Raw genomic sequence first — 17,160 nt, forward strand, 5'->3', positions numbered from 1 at the left:
TCTTTAAACGCTATAAACTTAAAACTAACTGAAGTCCCTAAACAAATCCTCCTCTGAGCATTCCAAACATATATACACGGGGCTTGTGTGTGTGCGTGCGTGTGTGTGTGTGTGTGTGTGTGTGTGTGCTTTTATTTAACCCTGGTGCATTTTCTGTTTAATATTATTCTCTGTGAACCAAAGCTCGCTGCAAGAAACTTATAAATACAGAGATAGCTTACAGGCTTTAAAACATAAAAAGCAGAGAATGTTTTGGATTTGAAAATCATAAATTATAATTTAATGCCAATAACAATTTACAACAAATGGTTGTTTACAATAAACTAACACAAAACAAACAAGTCAAGATCCTGTGTTCTTAGTAAGCATAAAAACTTCACACACACACACTCACATGGATAGCACTTGCAATAGAAAAAGCTAAATCTAGAGGTCAGCAATTCCCCTGCAATAATAGTATATTTATATATTTATATATATTTATATATTTATAGAAAAGGAGCCATGATTCAGATGTAAAACTCTGCTCAAATTCACAGTCATACGCCCCTCAGCCCCCAGTACAGATGTGTCTAACTGGAACACACTAAAGATCAGGGTTTAATCGACTTTACAGAATGATCTCTCTCCCTCCCTCTCTCTCTTTTTGTGAAACCACAACATGGTGTAGTTACGTGTGGTAAAAAGGGAGAGGGGGAAGCCTCAGACAAGAACAAAATTGTAAGCTTTCACATACAAAGCATCTGCTATAGACCAAGGGGAGGGCGGGCGGGGGGAGAGAGAAAGAAAAGAAAAAAAAAATAAATGACACGCACACACACGAAATAAAATATCAACCCTTTGCAAAAACCACATCATCTTGCCTTCCTTCAGGTTTGGGTTGGGTTATTTTGTGGGGTTTTTTTGCCTGCTCGGGATAGCACTCAATTCCCCAGTGGTGTGTCCGGTCCTATGCCACCCGCCCAGGCAGGTCCCACTCCCGGTGCCAGGGCTGCAGGAGAGGGCCCAGTGCCTCCGCAGGGCACATCCATGGACGCCCACGCGTGTCTGTGTGCCAGCATACACACAGACATGTAGCCCATATGTAAAAGAGAGAGATGACCTGTGGTCATGCTTTCACAGTCTAAGGTAAAAAAAAAAAAAAAAAACCAAACCAAAAAAAGAAAAAAAAAAAGAAATCCACTTGAGAGTATATATACATTAAAAACCGACTCCTCAGTGCTAGAAGCTAAAGCCACTCCATTTGAAGACCTCTCAATGACAACGATAGATGGCAACTACGGAGTATTATAAAAAATCACACATACTTAAAGAAAACTCATTGCAAACAACTGACCTATATTTACAATACTGCTATTACCTTGCTTGAATGATCTTGTGCGCGTATGTCAGACATTTACAAAAGATTTTTCGCCCCATTCTGATCATAAAATAGATACTGATCTCCAGATTTCTAATACTTTTTCACAACAATACCTTTCCTACGCAGGCACTTAAGTGTGACAAAAATAAGGGCCTTTTTTTTTTTTTTTCCCAGAAAATCCATTTTTAATTAACAGGAGGATTAGTTGAATGGGGGTTGATGGTTTACCATTTCAGCATAGTACTTCCTAAAACCAGAGATAAACCACGAACTTAAGTCCTCCACCCCCATCCCGGAATTAAACAGGTAAATACACTACAATACATCTGCTACAAACTTACTGTGACAAGTAAACAAATCAATCGCCTATGGACTTAAATGACTGCAAACTATAGAGAAGTAATGTGGTTTCTGAAAGACATTTATGACAGCCAAACAAGTTTCAGATATCAAATAATATTTTAATTTCTGAATACTTTCAATTTTCCTTGGAATATAACACACAAAGACTCGACCAAACAGTTCAGTTATTATAACTTTTACAGTATACAGAAATGTTGCACTTAAAAAAAAAAAAACCTTCAGTTTTTTTAAACACAAAACTGTAAACTCTAAGATACTGAATCAATCACGTTATCTATAAGTGCCAACAGTGTTATTTTGTCATGCTGATTTCAATGGTATTTTTTAAAAAGGGAAAATATCAACAATTATTATAATACAAAGGGCTTGCAAATATACAAACAGATAGAGGAGTTTAATAACAATTCATGATGAACTATGTGGAACCCAATTCAAATTACAAAAGTTCACTTTGCTTGTTTGCTTGTTTGTTTGCTTTTTTTTTTTTTTTTTAATCAAAACCGTAGTGTGTCTTGGACACAAAATCCTTCTACCTATAATAAATCCCCACAGTTCATTTTCTGTCCGAAATATCAAAAAAACCTAGATTTGGGGGGAGTTATATGACACGTGTGGTTCATTCGGGTCTATATAATTATAGCTCTCTCAGCTTCAAGCTAGATTTTGGGTCACCACCTTAAGTGCGCTTCCATCATTGTGTTGTTGAGGGTTTTTTTTTCTCTTTTCCTTTCTTCCTATGATACTTTCGTGGACTCAGTTTTAATTCTTTCAGAACATATATTTTAAGGATACACAGTTTATTTTTTTTAAAGAAGCCAAGGTTATATCAAAAATTATTATAGAACCACAGAATAAACTGGTTTGAAACCAGAAAAATACAAAAAAGAACAGCTATAGGTACATAGACACATAGGACAATTAATAATTTGGAAAAAAAAGACTTACTTTCTTCCGTTCTGCTAATTTTCTCCAAATTTCCTTTAAATGCACTTTAAGCGAGATTTTTTAAAAAGTTTACCCAAAAAAAAAAAAAAAGAAAAAAAAAGAAGAAAAAAGAAAAAAAGAAAAAGCCCACCATCGTTTCTTTTCTTCTTCTTTCTTTTTTTCTTTCCCTCTTTTTTATTTTTTACAAAAAAAATGATAAGTAGCAAGTTTTTTTTCTGAACGACACGGGAGTTTTTAATGCATTCTGTAAAAGTTCATTTGACAGTCTCTTTTTTTAATTCACAGTCCATTAATTTTTTCCTGTCTTCTCTTAGCAAACTTGTAACATCCTTTTACATCCTTTCTTAGCAGAAGGAAATTTAAGAAACAACCAGAACCCAAATGTCATTTGCTTTCCTTTCACTCTCATCTCCCTTCTCAATTTTGAAATTTTTTTTTTTTAATTTTTGTCTTGTCGTTTTTTTTTTTTTTTCCTTTTTCTTTTTCTCTCTCTTGAATGTTTTATTGAATGGACATGTAAGGCCAGTTAAAACTGCTGCCAGACAGTAACATATCCCTGATTAGGGTTTCTATGGGGGTTTTACCTACCAAACGGACGAAAAACAATTGCTCTATGACAGAAGAGGAGACAGTGCGAAGGGAGGGGAGACGTAGTAATAGCTTCCCGAATCGTGTTGGCTGGTTGGGATACTGGCTCCTAACATACTCTTCCAAAGCACACTGTGACTTCTCCTGTAAACTTTCAACATGGGCTACATCAGAGAGACCACAGGCATCTAGAAGAAAGTGTATTAAAAAAAAAAAAAAAAAAAGAAAGAAAAGGAAAAAAAAAAAAGAAAGCAATCATCAGATTAAAAAGGTTTTGGTGGTTTGTGGGGTTTTTTTTGTTTTGTTTTTTAAATTTTTAATTTGATTTTTTTTTAATGTCTAGGTTTAAGATCGTGCGCCATCACCTTGCCCCCCAGAGTTTAAGTGGGTTTTACCAAAAGGGACAATCTCTCTGTGCATGTGTGTGTGTGTGTCTGTATTTCTCTCTCTTCTAGAGGGTCTCCTTTAGGACTAAGCACAGCTCCCAGAGTCGAGGTTTCTAATGGCACTACAGACCTGAGGGGTGGCAAGGAGGTGCTGGCCAAGCCTAATTTCATATCTCTGTATTTTTTGGGGGAAAGGCTGGGGGGGCGGGGAAGGCTTGAGTCAAAAAGGGGGAAAGGGAGCCACTATTTCTCCACACCCCCCCTTCTCGGAAAATAATTGGGGGTAGCCTAACCCTGCGAAGAGAAGGACTACTACTCATAGTGATAGAAATCATAATAATAATAAAAACTGGCCCAGCCAAAGATAATGGCGCCCCGGATCCAGCAACAGATTCTCCCCCAAAGAAGACAACGCGTTTTTCTTCAGTCTTTGAAACTGATTTAAGTGGCCCTTTAAAACTGATCTTGTCAGTTTAGCCTATTCAGAGGCAGCCATGCAAACTGTGATCTCTCTGTTCATTTGAGCTGTTTCTTTTCCCCCCTCTTTTCTTTTCTCTTTCTTTCTTCCCCCCCTCCACTCCCCCCTCTTTTTTTTTTTTCCTCTTCTTCTTCTTTTTAAACCTAAAGGCCCTTACAAGAAGAAAACTCCCTGATAGGGTCTGGACATTTTTTTCTTTTTTTTTTTTTTTTTTTCCCTGATACGCTAAAATACAATAAGTTCCCTTTAAATCAGAGACGTCTGTGCTGAAAGAGCACAGGTTGTGACCTGACCTCCCTGTGGCTTTCCTAGGCACAGGGCTAACACATGCATATTCTGCGAGTCATTAGAACCCAGATTTTTCCCCCCTCCCTCTTAAAAGAGGCTGCAGCAAACATTATATGCATCTATGTGCGTCTGCTTTATATCAGGGAGGGTTATTGGGGTGCTGCAGAAGCTGCAAGCATCACCCTATATTTTTTTGCATGTGGCTGTCTTGCCCAGAATCAGATAACAAGAAACGTTTATCTAGTTGGGAGGCAATTTACACGCCAGGCCTCCCATTTTGAAAATAGTCATAAATTAAACAGTTACGACAGGATCGGACGATTGTTTTCTCAGAAGGCTAAAAAAAAAAAAAGAAAAAAAAAAAAAGAAAAAAAAAAAGTGATTTGGGAGAAAAGGCAGGATTGGAAATAAACTCCTTGGTGTGGGTGTGAGCTGGGCAGGGGCTGGGGAGGGATGTGAGCGTGTGTGGGATCCTCGCTGAGCGGCTGAGCGAGGGAGAGGAAAATGCATCCTAGAAAAACGATAGAAAAATAAAATAAGCACCCCACGGACACCCCTTCCCACACGGGGTCCCTATCTCCCTGTGGCTAGATGGGTCCTGCTCATTGATCACCTCAGGATTTAGCACCAGTAATTGGGGGGGGAGGAAAAAAAAAGGAGAAGTTTTTTATGTGTAAAGCAATAATATATAAAAGGAAGTTTAGGTCACGACCCAGAACCTGGACAAAGTCCAGAAAATGACTTCGTTCCCCAGACCCCCTTTAACACAACAAGGAACGGATTGTGAGCCCTTCTTTTCCCACATAAACTACATTTTTTTCCTGTTTCCTGATATCAGGCTTTAAAAAACTCTGATGAGTAATTATTTTGCAGGTCCTGCTTCCATTCATATGTTTATCGCGTGGCCACTTTCCCAAGCGTCCGAAGCAGTTACAGGCGAAATATATGTATTTTTAAATTTAATCCCCAAACTTCTAGGGCTCCAGCACACTGGGTTGCTGGTGCAGCCTCAAAGTTAGTGATCTGAGATAACGTATTGCACAAATTAGCGAGCAGATTTTTTTTTCCCCTCAGAAGAAGAAAAAAAAAAAAATTTAGCCTCCAGAGTTAATATCAGGATTATTACTCACCCAGGTTAAACTCTAGTGCAAGCTAATTAGATTTCACAACGCACTCAATTATTGCTTTATAACTCATGCACTATTTCTAGGCAGCAAAAGTTGACACATATTTCCCCCCCCCTCCCCTCTTTGATTATCTAAGAAACACCTCGAGGTCTTTTCCTCGGGAGAGTCATGGTTGTGCCACCCCGGAATTACACTGCGGAGCGGCAGCTTCAGCCTCCTCTTACTTTTCCATACTATCCCTGTCTACTTATGGTAATGATCTTTTCGCACCCGCTACTCGCTTTGGACTATGCAGTTCCTGCTGGGTACAAATGCAAACTTTTCCCCTTAGCTTAAATGACACAGAACTGCTCACTGCCACATTCTGTTTAAATCAGAGACAGCTCTTTGCAAAGTTGATTTATTTTATTTTATGGGATGGCAGGGAACATATTTTAAACTCAGATTTGTGCATTTAACTTTTTTTTTTTTTTAATTCAATTTTTAATCCTGCAGGGCTTTTTTCCCTTCCTGGCTGCCCATAAAATGATCCTCTTTTTAAAGTGGTTTCACTGATAGGACGACTTGTATTTAACAACATCAAACAGATTTTGCTGCTGTTCGGATGCGTGTCATTAAATGCAACAACCCAGAGCTATACTGTTAAATAAAATATTATTTTCAATGGGAAGAGCGCAGTCTCTCGTGGCGAATGGGTGCCTCTTCCCGGGCCCCTTCTTTCCCAGTCCCCAGCATTATTCAGCTAGGGTTGGGGTGTATTTTGGCTGTCTGTTTTTTTTCTTTAAAAAAAAAAAAAAAAAAAGGTGTGTGCGTATTTTATTTTTATTTTATTTTTTTCTGATTTGCACTCCCTAGAAGATGGGATGCTTGGATCCGAGGCCCTGAAAGGGAGAGCACAGGGCACCGCTTCCTAAAAGGAAAAGAGACCGCGCTGGTTCTCGGGGGGCAGGGAGCGGGGATGGGGTGCAGGCAATAACACTTTGCAAGAGCAACCAGTTCTCAAGGGGGGCCCGGGGAAGGAGAAAAAAAAAAAAAAAAGGAGCAAAGAAATGCCGCCTACCTGAGGTGAAGAGGACTATGGCCTTTAAACAGCTATATTCTGCAGAGTCGACATGCAATGCTTTCAGTTTTTCTACTTGCTCTTGGAAGATTCGTATGTGGTCCATAAAGGCGACCACTCGGTCAGCAGACATTGGCGAAGCGTGGAGGCCAGCAGCTGCCAGGAGCGGAGCTACGTGGAGGGGCATGGAGCACTGGGCAGCGTTGAGGACAAATAACTCGCTCCAGGTCAGCCTCAGGAGGGCCACCTGGTCTGTGATCTGGAGGTCTGGGAAGAAGGGGATATTCCTGGCCCACTCCACCGCGCTGAAGAGCATCCTAGCTGCCAGTTCACAAATGTTCTCGATGCCCATGATGTTGTTGGGTTGCATGCACTGACTGCCAAAGCGGGAGGTGGGGTAGGGCTCTGCTCTCAGAAGAAGGGAGATATATCCGGATAGGTAGGAATGGCAGTTGAGAGGGTCCCCATTTGTCAAGGCGAACTGACCATGAGTTGGCTGTGTGGGTGGCATTCTGCCCCTCTGGACCGCTGCAGTAAATAAAGAAGAAACTACAGCTATTAATATCTGAATTGCGACCATCGGTTCAAATACAGCCTGCTTTGTGTGCTTGTGCGTGCCTGTGTGACCCCGCACCCGGCCAGCTTCGGGGGAAACATGCATTTTCCCAGGCAGAGTTCAGTCCCAGCCCCGCTCTAAGGCTCCGCAGTTCTCGGGTCAAGTCAAGCAACAACAAAAGCTGAGGGACGCTGTGGGCTCGGCCAGGGCTGCTGTGGGAGCCCAGCTCCTCACTTCCCAAAACACACCACAGTCCAGTTATCCCCCCTCCCCTCCACCGCCACCCCCTCCTTCAAGAGATGCAGGATACGTCTTTGTGTGTTTTTTCTCCATTACACCTAAACCAGCTCACTGATTTGAGGCTGGGGGAGCGGGATGGGGAGGGAGGAGGGGAGAAGGAAGAAACACTTCAGTTCGAAATCCCCGGCTCTGGTCCCACACGCGTTTCTCGCCCACTGAATACATCGTTGCTGCTGGTATTATACATCCCCCCCTCTCGTAAAAAATACCAAAGGAGGCAAAATCAACCCACAACATCCCCGGCAGGTCCCCTGGTGAGGCTGAGGGCATTATCCAAAGGCACCTTCCCCCGCTGCCCATGGAAAGTGGGCCTTTCATTTTGTTAATAAATTTACACGGTGACAGCGAGAGAAAAAGGAGAGAGAAAAAGGGCTCAGAGGCAGAGAGACGACAAGAAGGGAGAACGCCTAAAAATGTGCTTGATTTATATTTGTTATCGCCTGTATTCCAAGGTTAGTTACTCTTGCAGAAACACAAAGAGAGGAGCCCGGCGAGTCCCAAGCCCCCTCACCCTTAACCTACATAGCAGCGTCCAGACACAGAGCACGCATTGGAAAACTGCAGGCTCACATTTCCCGTCTAATTTTATATCACAAAGACTCCACTTGCAGAGATCCGAGCACCCCACACTTACTTCTGGACTGCTCCTTACACCCCCCACCCCATCCCTTCTACCCCCTCCTGCATCTCCCGGAGGAACAAGAAAATAAGAGGAAGAAGAGAAAAGTGAGGTAATAACAACCAGGAAAGGCAGGCACACGGCAGTGTGTATATACACACACACACACGCGTGGAGATGCGTGTGTGTATGTATTTATATTTTTAAAGGAGGAAAAATCCGGCTGGGAATCCACAGTGGAGTGCTGTAGAGCCTCGGTAGGGTGAGTCCCATTGTAATAGTAATTTGAACCGCCTGTGTAAAATTGCAATCTAAGGCAGGGTGCTGGAGGATATATATATGTGTATGTGTGTGTGTGTGTGTGTGTGTGTGTGTGTGCATCTCGGGAGGCTCCGTGTGTGTGTGTACACACACGCACAGACACACACAGGGCTGCTCGGGGGACGGGGGCTAAGGCTGAGCATGCAGGAGGAAACACGAAGGAAAAGTAACCACACGTCAGAATCATCATCTCGCTCCTAAGCAGCGTGAAACTAAAAATCCACTTTCAATAAACCTCCATCAGCAAAATCAAAACAAACACAAATCAATTACGAGTGCAGGAGAAAGCATGCGAGAGCCCCTGCCTCCCTGCCCACCCTCCCCAACACCGCTTTCTTTCATTACGAGAAAGTTTCTGGCTGGTTTATTCGAGGGGGGTGGGTGGGGGGAAGGAAAGGTTCTGGTTGGGTTTGGGGTTTGGAGAGGAAAGTTAAAAATACTAAGAGTAATTATATATATTATTTAAAAATAATAAAAAAAAGGAAAACCAAACAAACCCCAAAACGCAGCGAGTGAAAAAAAAATTGCAAAACAAATGAAATCCCAATACCTTCCCGTCTCATGCCAACTTTGAGGCATTTTTTGAGGCGGCAGTACTGACACTGATTGCGGTGGTGCTGGTCAATGGGACAGTTCCTGTTGGCACGACAAGTGTAGCTGAGATTCCTCCTTACACTCCGCTTGAAGAAACTCTTGCAACCCTCGCAGGTAAACTGGCCATAATGTTTGCCACTAGACTTGTCCCCACAAACCACACATTCAATGTGCTGCTGCTGCTGCTGCTTGTCTCCTTGGTTCTGCTGGCTCGGCGGGTTGGTCTGGGCTGGCGTACTGGGAGGGCCCCCGGGCCCCGGGGTCTGTGGGGTGTGCGGGGCCCCGGCCGGGGGTCCCTGCACCGGCGGGGCTTGCGAAGGCTGCGTTCCCTGAGCTCCGGGCACATCGTCCTGGGGGTCTCGCCACGCACCGACTACCATTGCCATATCTATTGGACACCGTTGCCAAACTTCCTGTTCCCCCTTTATTTTCAAAGTTTGTTTGCTTTGCTTTTCAGATCAGCTTTGCAGCAGTCTTTTTATTTTTTGTCCTCCCCCCTCTCTCTCTCTCTCTTTCCCTCTCTCTCTTTTGTTGTTTTGCCTTTTTTTTTTTTTTTTTTTTTTTTTTTCAGGAGGGTCGGGGTGGGGGGGATCTCCCGGTACCGGCGAAGGTGCAGAAGCACGGGGCGATGGAGGTGTGTGTGCGGGGGGGCGAGGTGCGAGTCGATTGTCTGGGCTCCAGGAGAGCAAAGTAAAGGGGTGGTGGGGGTGGGGGAGAGAGGGGGAGAGAGAGAGAGAGAGAGAGGAGAAAAAAAAAAAAAATCTCTTCAAAGATCTCCCTCTCTCTCTCTTAGAGCTGATCTGCAGCAGAGTAGTTGAAGGAGGAGAGGCGGGTGTCTGGGGGCCAGGTCCAGGGAAGCTCGCAGTCAGCCATTCAGGAAAGCCATCAAAATAAGAATGAATAAAAGGTTAAAGATTACACACACAGCGGAAAAAAACACGCACAGCGGAGGAGACTCTTCTCGGCGCGGAGAGCGGTCGGTCTCGCCGTAGTTTTTGGAAGTCCAGCTTGCAGCAGCAACATCAACTGCGATCGCTTTGTTTTTGTGGGCTTTTTTTTTTCCTCCTCCTCCTCTTTCCTCCTCTCTCTCTGCTCTGTCTCTCCTCCCTCCTTCGCTCGCTTTAATTCTTCCTCTCCGCCGCTCCGCCCGGCCGCTGCGCTCTTGCTCTCTCTCGCTCCCTCTTTTGGGCTCGGGGGTGTGGGGGGGCTGTTGGCTTTTTTTTTTTCCTCCTCCTCCTCCTCGCTCTCTCTTTTTTTTTTTTTTGTTTTATAAAAAAATTCTTATTATCGTTACGATTACGATTATTATGAATTATTATTATGATTGTTTATTTGTTCCTCCTCTCCGGCGCCGCCGCTCTGCTCCGCTCTGCCCCGTTCCGCCGGTTCGCCGCTCCCGCCGCGCCGCGTCCCCGCCGCCGCTCCCGCTCCCGCCGCCGCTCGGGTGCCGCTGCCGCCGCTCCCGCCGCCGCCGCTCCCGCCGCCGCTGCCGCCGCCGCCGCGCTGCCTTATGCTGCTTCTGCCGCCTCGCAAGTGGGCTCTCGCCTCCGCGCCGCCGGTGCTCACGGCGCGGGCAGGGGGAGGGGGGCCGCGGGGCGGGGGGGAGGGAAGGAGTCAACTCGCCAGCGCAGCAGCGCCCAGCCAGCCAGGATGATAAAAGAGGGGAGCGGGAGGAGGAGGAGGAGGAGGAGGAGGAGAGGAGGAGGAGGAGGAGGAGGGAGAGGGAGAGAGAGAGAGAGAGAGGGAAGGATCATAACCCAGCGCGCAGCATCGCTCCTCAGCCGGGGAGGGAAGGGAGGAGGGGAAAAAAATCACCACGGGGAGAGCGCGCCAGCGCTTCCCCCCCCCCCCCGCCCCAAAATAAAAAGAAGCAGGGGCTCCCCCCCGCTCCCCTCCCCTCGCGGCGGCGGGGAGGGGCGGCGCGGGGCGGGGCGGGCGGGCGGTGCGGGCGGCGTGTGGGCCGAGGAGCGGCGAGCGCGCTCCCCGCCGGCCGCTCGCCCCGCTGGCGGGAGAGTGAACTTTGACACGGCTGCTGCAACTCAGCGCGCGTCGCCATGGCGACCGCGCGCCTTATAAGGCAACCGGGCCGGCGCCTGACTGGCCAGGCGCGCGCGCCCCGCCCCCCGGCCCTCATTGGGCCGCGCCGCCCTTGCGCGGCCCGCCATGGCCGCCGCCGCCGCCCGCGCGGTCCTAGCGCCGCCCGCCGCCCCGCGCCCGCCGCCCCGCGCCCTCCCGCCCCGCCGGGGCCAGGGGTTAGGGCGAGCCCGGCGTGCGGAGCGCGGCGCCGCCGCCGCCGCCTCACCTGGGGCTGCCCGCCGGGGCGCGGCCCCGGGGGTCGGAGGGGGCGGCGGGTGCAAAGCGGAAAGCAGGCGCTAAACCGAGGTAAAACTCCACGGAATAAAAGTAAAGCCGAGCGCCGGCGCTGCCGCCGCCGCCGCCGCGGGGAAGGGGCGGCCGCGGGTTGCCCGAAAGCGGTCGGGGAGCGCAGGGCGGGCTCTTGCCCGCCGGGGGTCTCACGGCGGAGCCCCCCCCCCCCGGCCCCGCTCCGGGCACCTGCGCCGGCCGCGGCCGCCCCGTGTCCCGCCGCCCGCCCGAGCCGTGCCCCGGCCGCCCGCGGAGCCGCGCCGAGCCCGGCCGGGCTGCGCCGAGCCGCCCCTCGCCGAGCGTGCCCGCGCCCGGCGCTACGGGACCGGCCGCTCGCACAGCCCGGCCCTGGCGGGGCGCGGGGGCTCCGCCGCTCCGCCCGAGCGCTCTCGGTTCCCGCTCGCCCCGAAGCGAGAGGACCGCGGCTTCGCTCCAGACGCCTCCGAAGCCCGGCACGGCGCTCCGCAGAGCGTGACAGCCGAGCCTTTCGCACGGCATCGCCACGGCGTGGCTCGCCTCAACCCCTTTAACTTTATGTCGGGGTTTTGCGGGTTCGGGGCTTTCATGACCACACGTACCCCGACACTGTAACACGACCTCCGTTCTGTACCAGGAGCAGGTAACAGAGCTAAGCACGGGGACGTGTTTATTTCCCGCTGAATGGAGCTACCGGCCAGCGGAGCGGAGACTCGAGTCCGTCTCTCGGTGAAAATGGCCAAAAGACACTCGAACAAGCGAAGGGACGGAGAGATAAAATAGAAAACATGTTAACATAGACAGATAAATGCCCGGCCGGACCTTTCCTCCTCTGCGAACACACGCGAGCGCTCACATCCCAGCCGGTCACCAAGCACGGCCGCGGGGACACAGACCTGGGCATAACTCTGTAAGGGATTAATTGCCCCTCACCTCCTCACACACACTTTTTCATGTTGCCACATGCCCACACACTTCTGCCGCTGAAATAATACATGTGGCTAAAGCCGCAGGTGCGGAGATGGTTGGAAAGTTGTAAAAAGCACCTCGACTTTAGAGTGTCCTGCCTGGAAACCTGGTGTGTTCAGACCCCACGGGCGAAGAGGTTTTTGCGACTCAGTTTCAAAGACAAGTCTGCAGCGTTCCCATTGATCCTCTCGGAGCAAAAAATAACCTTTACCCGAAACAGTGACCAGGAGGGACTGGGAAGACAGAAAGTGGGGAAGGAATCTTTCCTGGTTGAAATGTGGGGAACTGCCTTATGATTTCCAAACATCCCAGAGCTGAGGAGGTGACCTTTCGGGGAGGGTAGGAGAAGGTGGGGGTTCAAAATGTAGACTAGCCACAGATTGTTGCTGATGTTGGATTTCCTGAGGAAAAAAATAAAAACCAAAACCCAAACCACAACCCAACACCAACCTTTCCTGTCTCGAATCTGACAAAGTAAACAGGATTAATTCACCATATGAAAAAACATAAACGCCGTCCTAACAAATGCAGAAATCAGAAGAGAAAGCGGTTTTACCAGGACGCACAATATTAATAGTTTGAACGTATGATCGTAAAAATGAAAAACCATTGATATACGCTTAAATGCCGCCGTATACGCTGATTGCTCAAGCATTAATGAAGAATGCCCCAGATTAACTATTTGCTCTTCGAGGGATGCAGCGATATAACTATCTATTAGCACCATTAGATGCTTTGCTATTTATTTGAAAACACCCCTGCGAGTGGGTTGAGACAGAAGAGATGAATGTAAAAATGAACTGCAGCTAATTTCGCTAAATAATCCTCGAAACCTGAGCGCTTCGCAAGGAAGGGGGAGATTCTCCACTGTCCTTCTCCGAGGCTAATGACAATAGAAATGCTGTGGTTTAAAAGTGAGACCGTGTTGGTTTTCCAAATAAACAAACGCATCCCTCCTGCCATTTTACTGCAGATGTAAATTTATTTTAATGAGAGGGAGTGGAAGGATTTATTTTGCTAAAATTGAGTTGGGGATAGAGCCGGTGTAAATCTTTAGGTTTCAAAAAGAGAGGAGGAAGGAGGGGGAAGCTGCTTTCCTGGCAGAAAGCTGCCTAACAGTCCTCTAATTCTTTCTAGATTAAATCGCAATATGAATACAGCATCGAACAAATACCGAGTTTTGCTCTGAACTCAGTGGAAAGCAGTTACGTCTAACAGAATTCAATGAATTCCTCTTCTCCCTCAATGTAGTATGTGTGTGTTTTTCTCTTCCACCACACTGAAGTTCCATGAATAGGGAAAGTGGCTCCTATTGTGTGCCTCTGAACTTCCAAGTCAATGCAATTTTTAACCACTGGCTTGTGGTACTTTGAAAATCACCAGGGGCTGTCAGAGTTGGGTCCTCTGAAAAATTTACAGTGCTAAATCAGAGCATATGCTGTGAGAGAGGAAAAAAAAATTGCTTAAGATTGGAGCAAGTACAGTATCTGGCTGCCCCCTAGTGTAAGTCTCTTATCTGCCTAAAATTCAACTTTAAAAGAAAAGGATCTCTTAAAGGGAAACGACTTTTGGCTCACGTATGCATACGAGAATGAAACTTCTGTACATTTTAATCTGATTAATTCCTAAGGATTTAAAATTAATTGGCTTGGGCACTCCTAGACCGGACTATAAGATTTCTGCATCAGGGTTTCTGCGAGAGCTGTGCCGAATAGGTATTTTTAAGGGATAGTGGTAAGGGATGGGGGGGGGGGAGATCCTGTTTTGTGATTTTTTTTTTTAACGAGGATCCGAGCCTCGCTTGCTGTTGTCAGAGCAAAACACTTCTGCTGCCTAAAGTCAGATCCACGTCTTTTGCAATAATACTTAAAAAAAAATAAAAAAGGATAAATAATTGCCTTAAAGCCTCAGCCGAACTGCCAACCACACCTTCGGATGGTGAGTATATTCCAGCTTCTTTCCATTGTACTTGCTTAGCCAGGGAAGGGACCGGAGGGGGAGAGGGGATCTCGGCGCTCTACCTTCACCACCGACCTTTTTTTTTTTTTTTTCCCTTTTTTTTTTTTTTTTTTTTTTTTTTTTCCCTTTTTCCCCTTCTCCCCCCCAAATAAACGCTGCCAGCCGCACACAGCGACGCGATCCCGGGCAGTTGAATACCTATCACTTAAGTTAAGAGCCTCGTCCTGCCCTCCCACCCTCCGGAGCAGGTCGGTCCGCGCTCCGCCCGAGCAGCCCCGGCACCGGGCAGGGGCGGCAGCGCCCGGGCGCTGCTCCTGGGGAAATGACTCGGAGGCGCTTTGCCTCGGACCTGGAAGCCGGGTCCGCTCGTTGGGTTTGTTCGCTTGTTTGTTTGTTTGCTGCTTTGCTTTATTTAGCTAAAGGACGTGCTAACTGATGGTGCTGCAATTACACATACTTGGGTCTGCCCCCCTCCCCTCTTCCCCTCCTTAGAGCAACCCACGTAACCTTAGAAACGATCGTTTAAGACGCACGTTAGCTAACATTTGCTTTTTTGGATTTTTTGTTTTCCTTAAAAGAGAAACACAAGAATCACAACACATTGCCCGAAAAAAGTGTCAAAGAAGAAGAAAAAAAACTATAAGTAAACATACCAAAACCATATTTGCCTTGTTCAAGGTCCCAAATCGCTTGCATCTTCCTTTTTCTACCTCTCCTTTAGTTTGGCAGGTGAAACAAACAAATAAAAAAAAAATCAGACCGCTGTTTGCCCCCCAGAAAGATGTGCGTTGGGTAATTAAAGAGAAGTCTCCTTCTTGGTGTTTATCTAAGCGATTGTGCAAACTGATTAAAAAAAAAAAAAAGAGAGAGAGAGAAAAAAAAAGTAAAGTTACAGCCTTCAGGGGGGGAAAAAAAGGAAGCAAGGTGAAGGGAATAGATTTCCCACAACCTAAAGGGAAGTGCTTTCGATGTATTATTAGCGATCAGCCTTGGGAGAGAGAGGAAAAAAAAAAAAACACCCTGAACACACTCTAACTTTACACAGACAAGATTTCAGGGGGGGCTTTGTACACAGCTGCTTAGGAATGTGCGCCTTGCCTTTAAGAAAAAATCCCCAAGCCCAAGGTAGGAGATGTCTTTGAGTGATCCTTGTCTCATTTCATTCCTTAGAAGGAAGAGCGTCTCGCTACACCTTGTTTGGAGCTGGAAAGGCGAGACTTAAAAAAAAAAAAAAAAAAAAAAAGGAAAAAAATATTCACAACCCACCCTTCCAATTGGGGAGAAAGGAAAGGGAAAAAAAAAAAAAAAAAAAAAAAAAAAGGGAAATCTCCTAAGTTAATGACTGTGGGGGTAGGATGGATGCGACGGATTTCAGCCCCCCCTCCCCCCCTTTCCCACCTCCCCCCTCCCCGGCAGGAAAAAAAAAAAAAAACGAAAAGGGAAAAAAAAAGCCAACCGCAAACAACTACAGGCTGGACTATCAACACATGCACCGAAGGGGAAAAAATATATAGTGTCCTGTGTAGGGTCGGCAGGGAACGCAAGCACACGCTAAAGCAAGTTGGGAAAGAATCCGAGCTAATCAGCAATCTCTTTCTCTCTCTCTCCTTCTCTCCCTCTCCCCCTCTCTCTCTCTCTCTCACTGCCCCTGAGATCCCAGCTCGAAAGAGGTACTCCACATTTTTTCATTACCAAAAATCCGTTGCAATAATCATTTGTTGCTAATTGAAACCCTTGGAGACATTTTTCCCCACCCCCTTCACAAACATGGCAACTTTTAGTCATGGGAAGCACGTTTAGTTTTATTTTATTAAAAAAAAAATACGGTTAGGAAAAGGCTGAATCTTTCACCCACGAGAAATATCAGCGAGTCAGCCCCCTTCCCCAGGATGGGAGGGGGGAGTGGGGGGAACGGGACCCCGGTACAGTGAGGGCTTGGGAAAATTTGGAATACATTATACCGCCTTTGGCAGGAGAATACTCTCCAACTAATGGATTCCTGCTCCTTTTTGTGTGTGTGTGTGTATCAGTGTGGGGGGTTTCTGGAAAGAGGGGTGGTGGTCGTGGTGGTGGGGAGCCGAGCTTTTATTTTAAGAAACTGTTAGGGTAGGGAGTGTGTCATACTTGACAAATGGAACAAACGCTCTTCCATTTCTTGCTTGTCCTTGCCTTAAAACAGGAATTAAGTTAACCACAGTGCTGCATGTTAATTGCATGTTTACTGGGCTAATGAAAATTACAAAAGGGTTTTGCCACCTCGATCGGTGATGAAAAAGTATGAAGGCGATTGTCATTGCAGCCTTCGGGGAGGGCCCCGGGGGTGGGGGGGAAGGACCGGCCACGAACAATATTGATCAGAAGAAGGATAAATCTTTTAACTGCTTGTTAATACCATAAATATGGTCTACACAAGTTTCCACTCTTGTTAAGTCTAATCAGTACATGGAAGATGGAGACATAGCCCACTTGAATGAATTTTTATTATTGCCAGAGGGGTACTTGCATCTCTGGGCTCCCTCCCCTCCTCAATTTGAGCAGCCCCCCGCCCCCCCTTCCCAAATCCCCCCTTGCAGAGGAGGATCGTGAAGGTGTGCAGAAAGCAAAGGAGACAAATCCAAGCTTTTTGTCTTTTCTTCATTTTTCCAATTTTTTTTTTTTTTTTCTTGTAAAGCTGAACGGGTCATGGCGGGGAAAGCCTAAAGGGGGGACATCCCTGCCCGACCCCCACCTCGCCCCCTCTTTTATTCTTGAGATCTCTGGATGAAAAGCTGACCCAGTAATTCAGTTTGATGATAACCATTTTCATGCTTGAAAACAATCTGCCAAATTAAACCTAAATGGAAAGAGCAGTGGGAAAGGTAGTGAAAGCAGGGCGTTTTGAAATCCCCCCCTCCTCTCCGAAAA

The 17,160-nt window shown here is 47.0% G+C and overlaps 1 protein-coding gene across 5 annotated transcripts; it reads right to left on the reverse strand.

The window, feature by feature from the left end:
• Positions 1–1,135: 1,135 nt before the first annotated feature.
• On the reverse strand, positions 1,136–15,421 carry NR2F2 (nuclear receptor subfamily 2 group F member 2). Of its 5 annotated transcripts, XM_068203653.1 has the most exons (4): positions 15,355–15,421; positions 14,910–14,971; positions 6,599–7,126; positions 1,136–3,447 (listed from the first exon to the last, which is right to left on the reverse strand). In XM_068203653.1, the coding sequence occupies exons 2-4, from the start codon at positions 14,950–14,952 to the stop codon at positions 3,173–3,175; spliced, it is 846 nt and encodes a 281-aa protein (XP_068059754.1). In that variant the 5' UTR covers positions 14,953–14,971; positions 15,355–15,421; the 3' UTR covers positions 1,136–3,172. The 5 variants fall into 5 exon arrangements, with proteins under 5 accessions (XP_068059754.1, XP_068059752.1, XP_068059753.1 ...); XM_068203651.1 differs by lacking the exon at positions 15,355–15,421 and having other exon boundaries at positions 6,599–7,147; positions 14,910–15,319; XM_068203652.1 differs by lacking the exon at positions 15,355–15,421 and having other exon boundaries at positions 14,910–15,318.
• Positions 15,422–17,160: the final 1,739 nt, after the last annotated feature.

The sequence above is a fragment of the Anomalospiza imberbis genome, chromosome 13 (assembly GCF_031753505.1).
Source record: "Anomalospiza imberbis isolate Cuckoo-Finch-1a 21T00152 chromosome 13, ASM3175350v1, whole genome shotgun sequence".
Classification (NCBI taxonomy): domain Eukaryota; kingdom Metazoa; phylum Chordata; class Aves; order Passeriformes; family Viduidae; genus Anomalospiza; species Anomalospiza imberbis.

Bases quoted from the DNA above. Each gene is read 5' to 3' on its own strand.
- NR2F2 (XM_068203649.1), bottom strand. From the start codon at position 9,374: ATGGCAATGGTAGTCGGTGCGTGGCGAGACCCCCAGGACGATGTGCCC. The intron at 7,148-8,944 runs GTATTGGGATTT...TAATAGCTGTAG, and splicing joins AGTTGGCATGAGACGGGAAG to TTTCTTCTTTATTTACTGCA. The intron at 3,448-6,598 runs GTAGGCGGCATT...ACTTTCTTCTAG, and splicing joins CATAGTCCTCTTCACCTCAG to ATGCCTGTGGTCTCTCTGAT.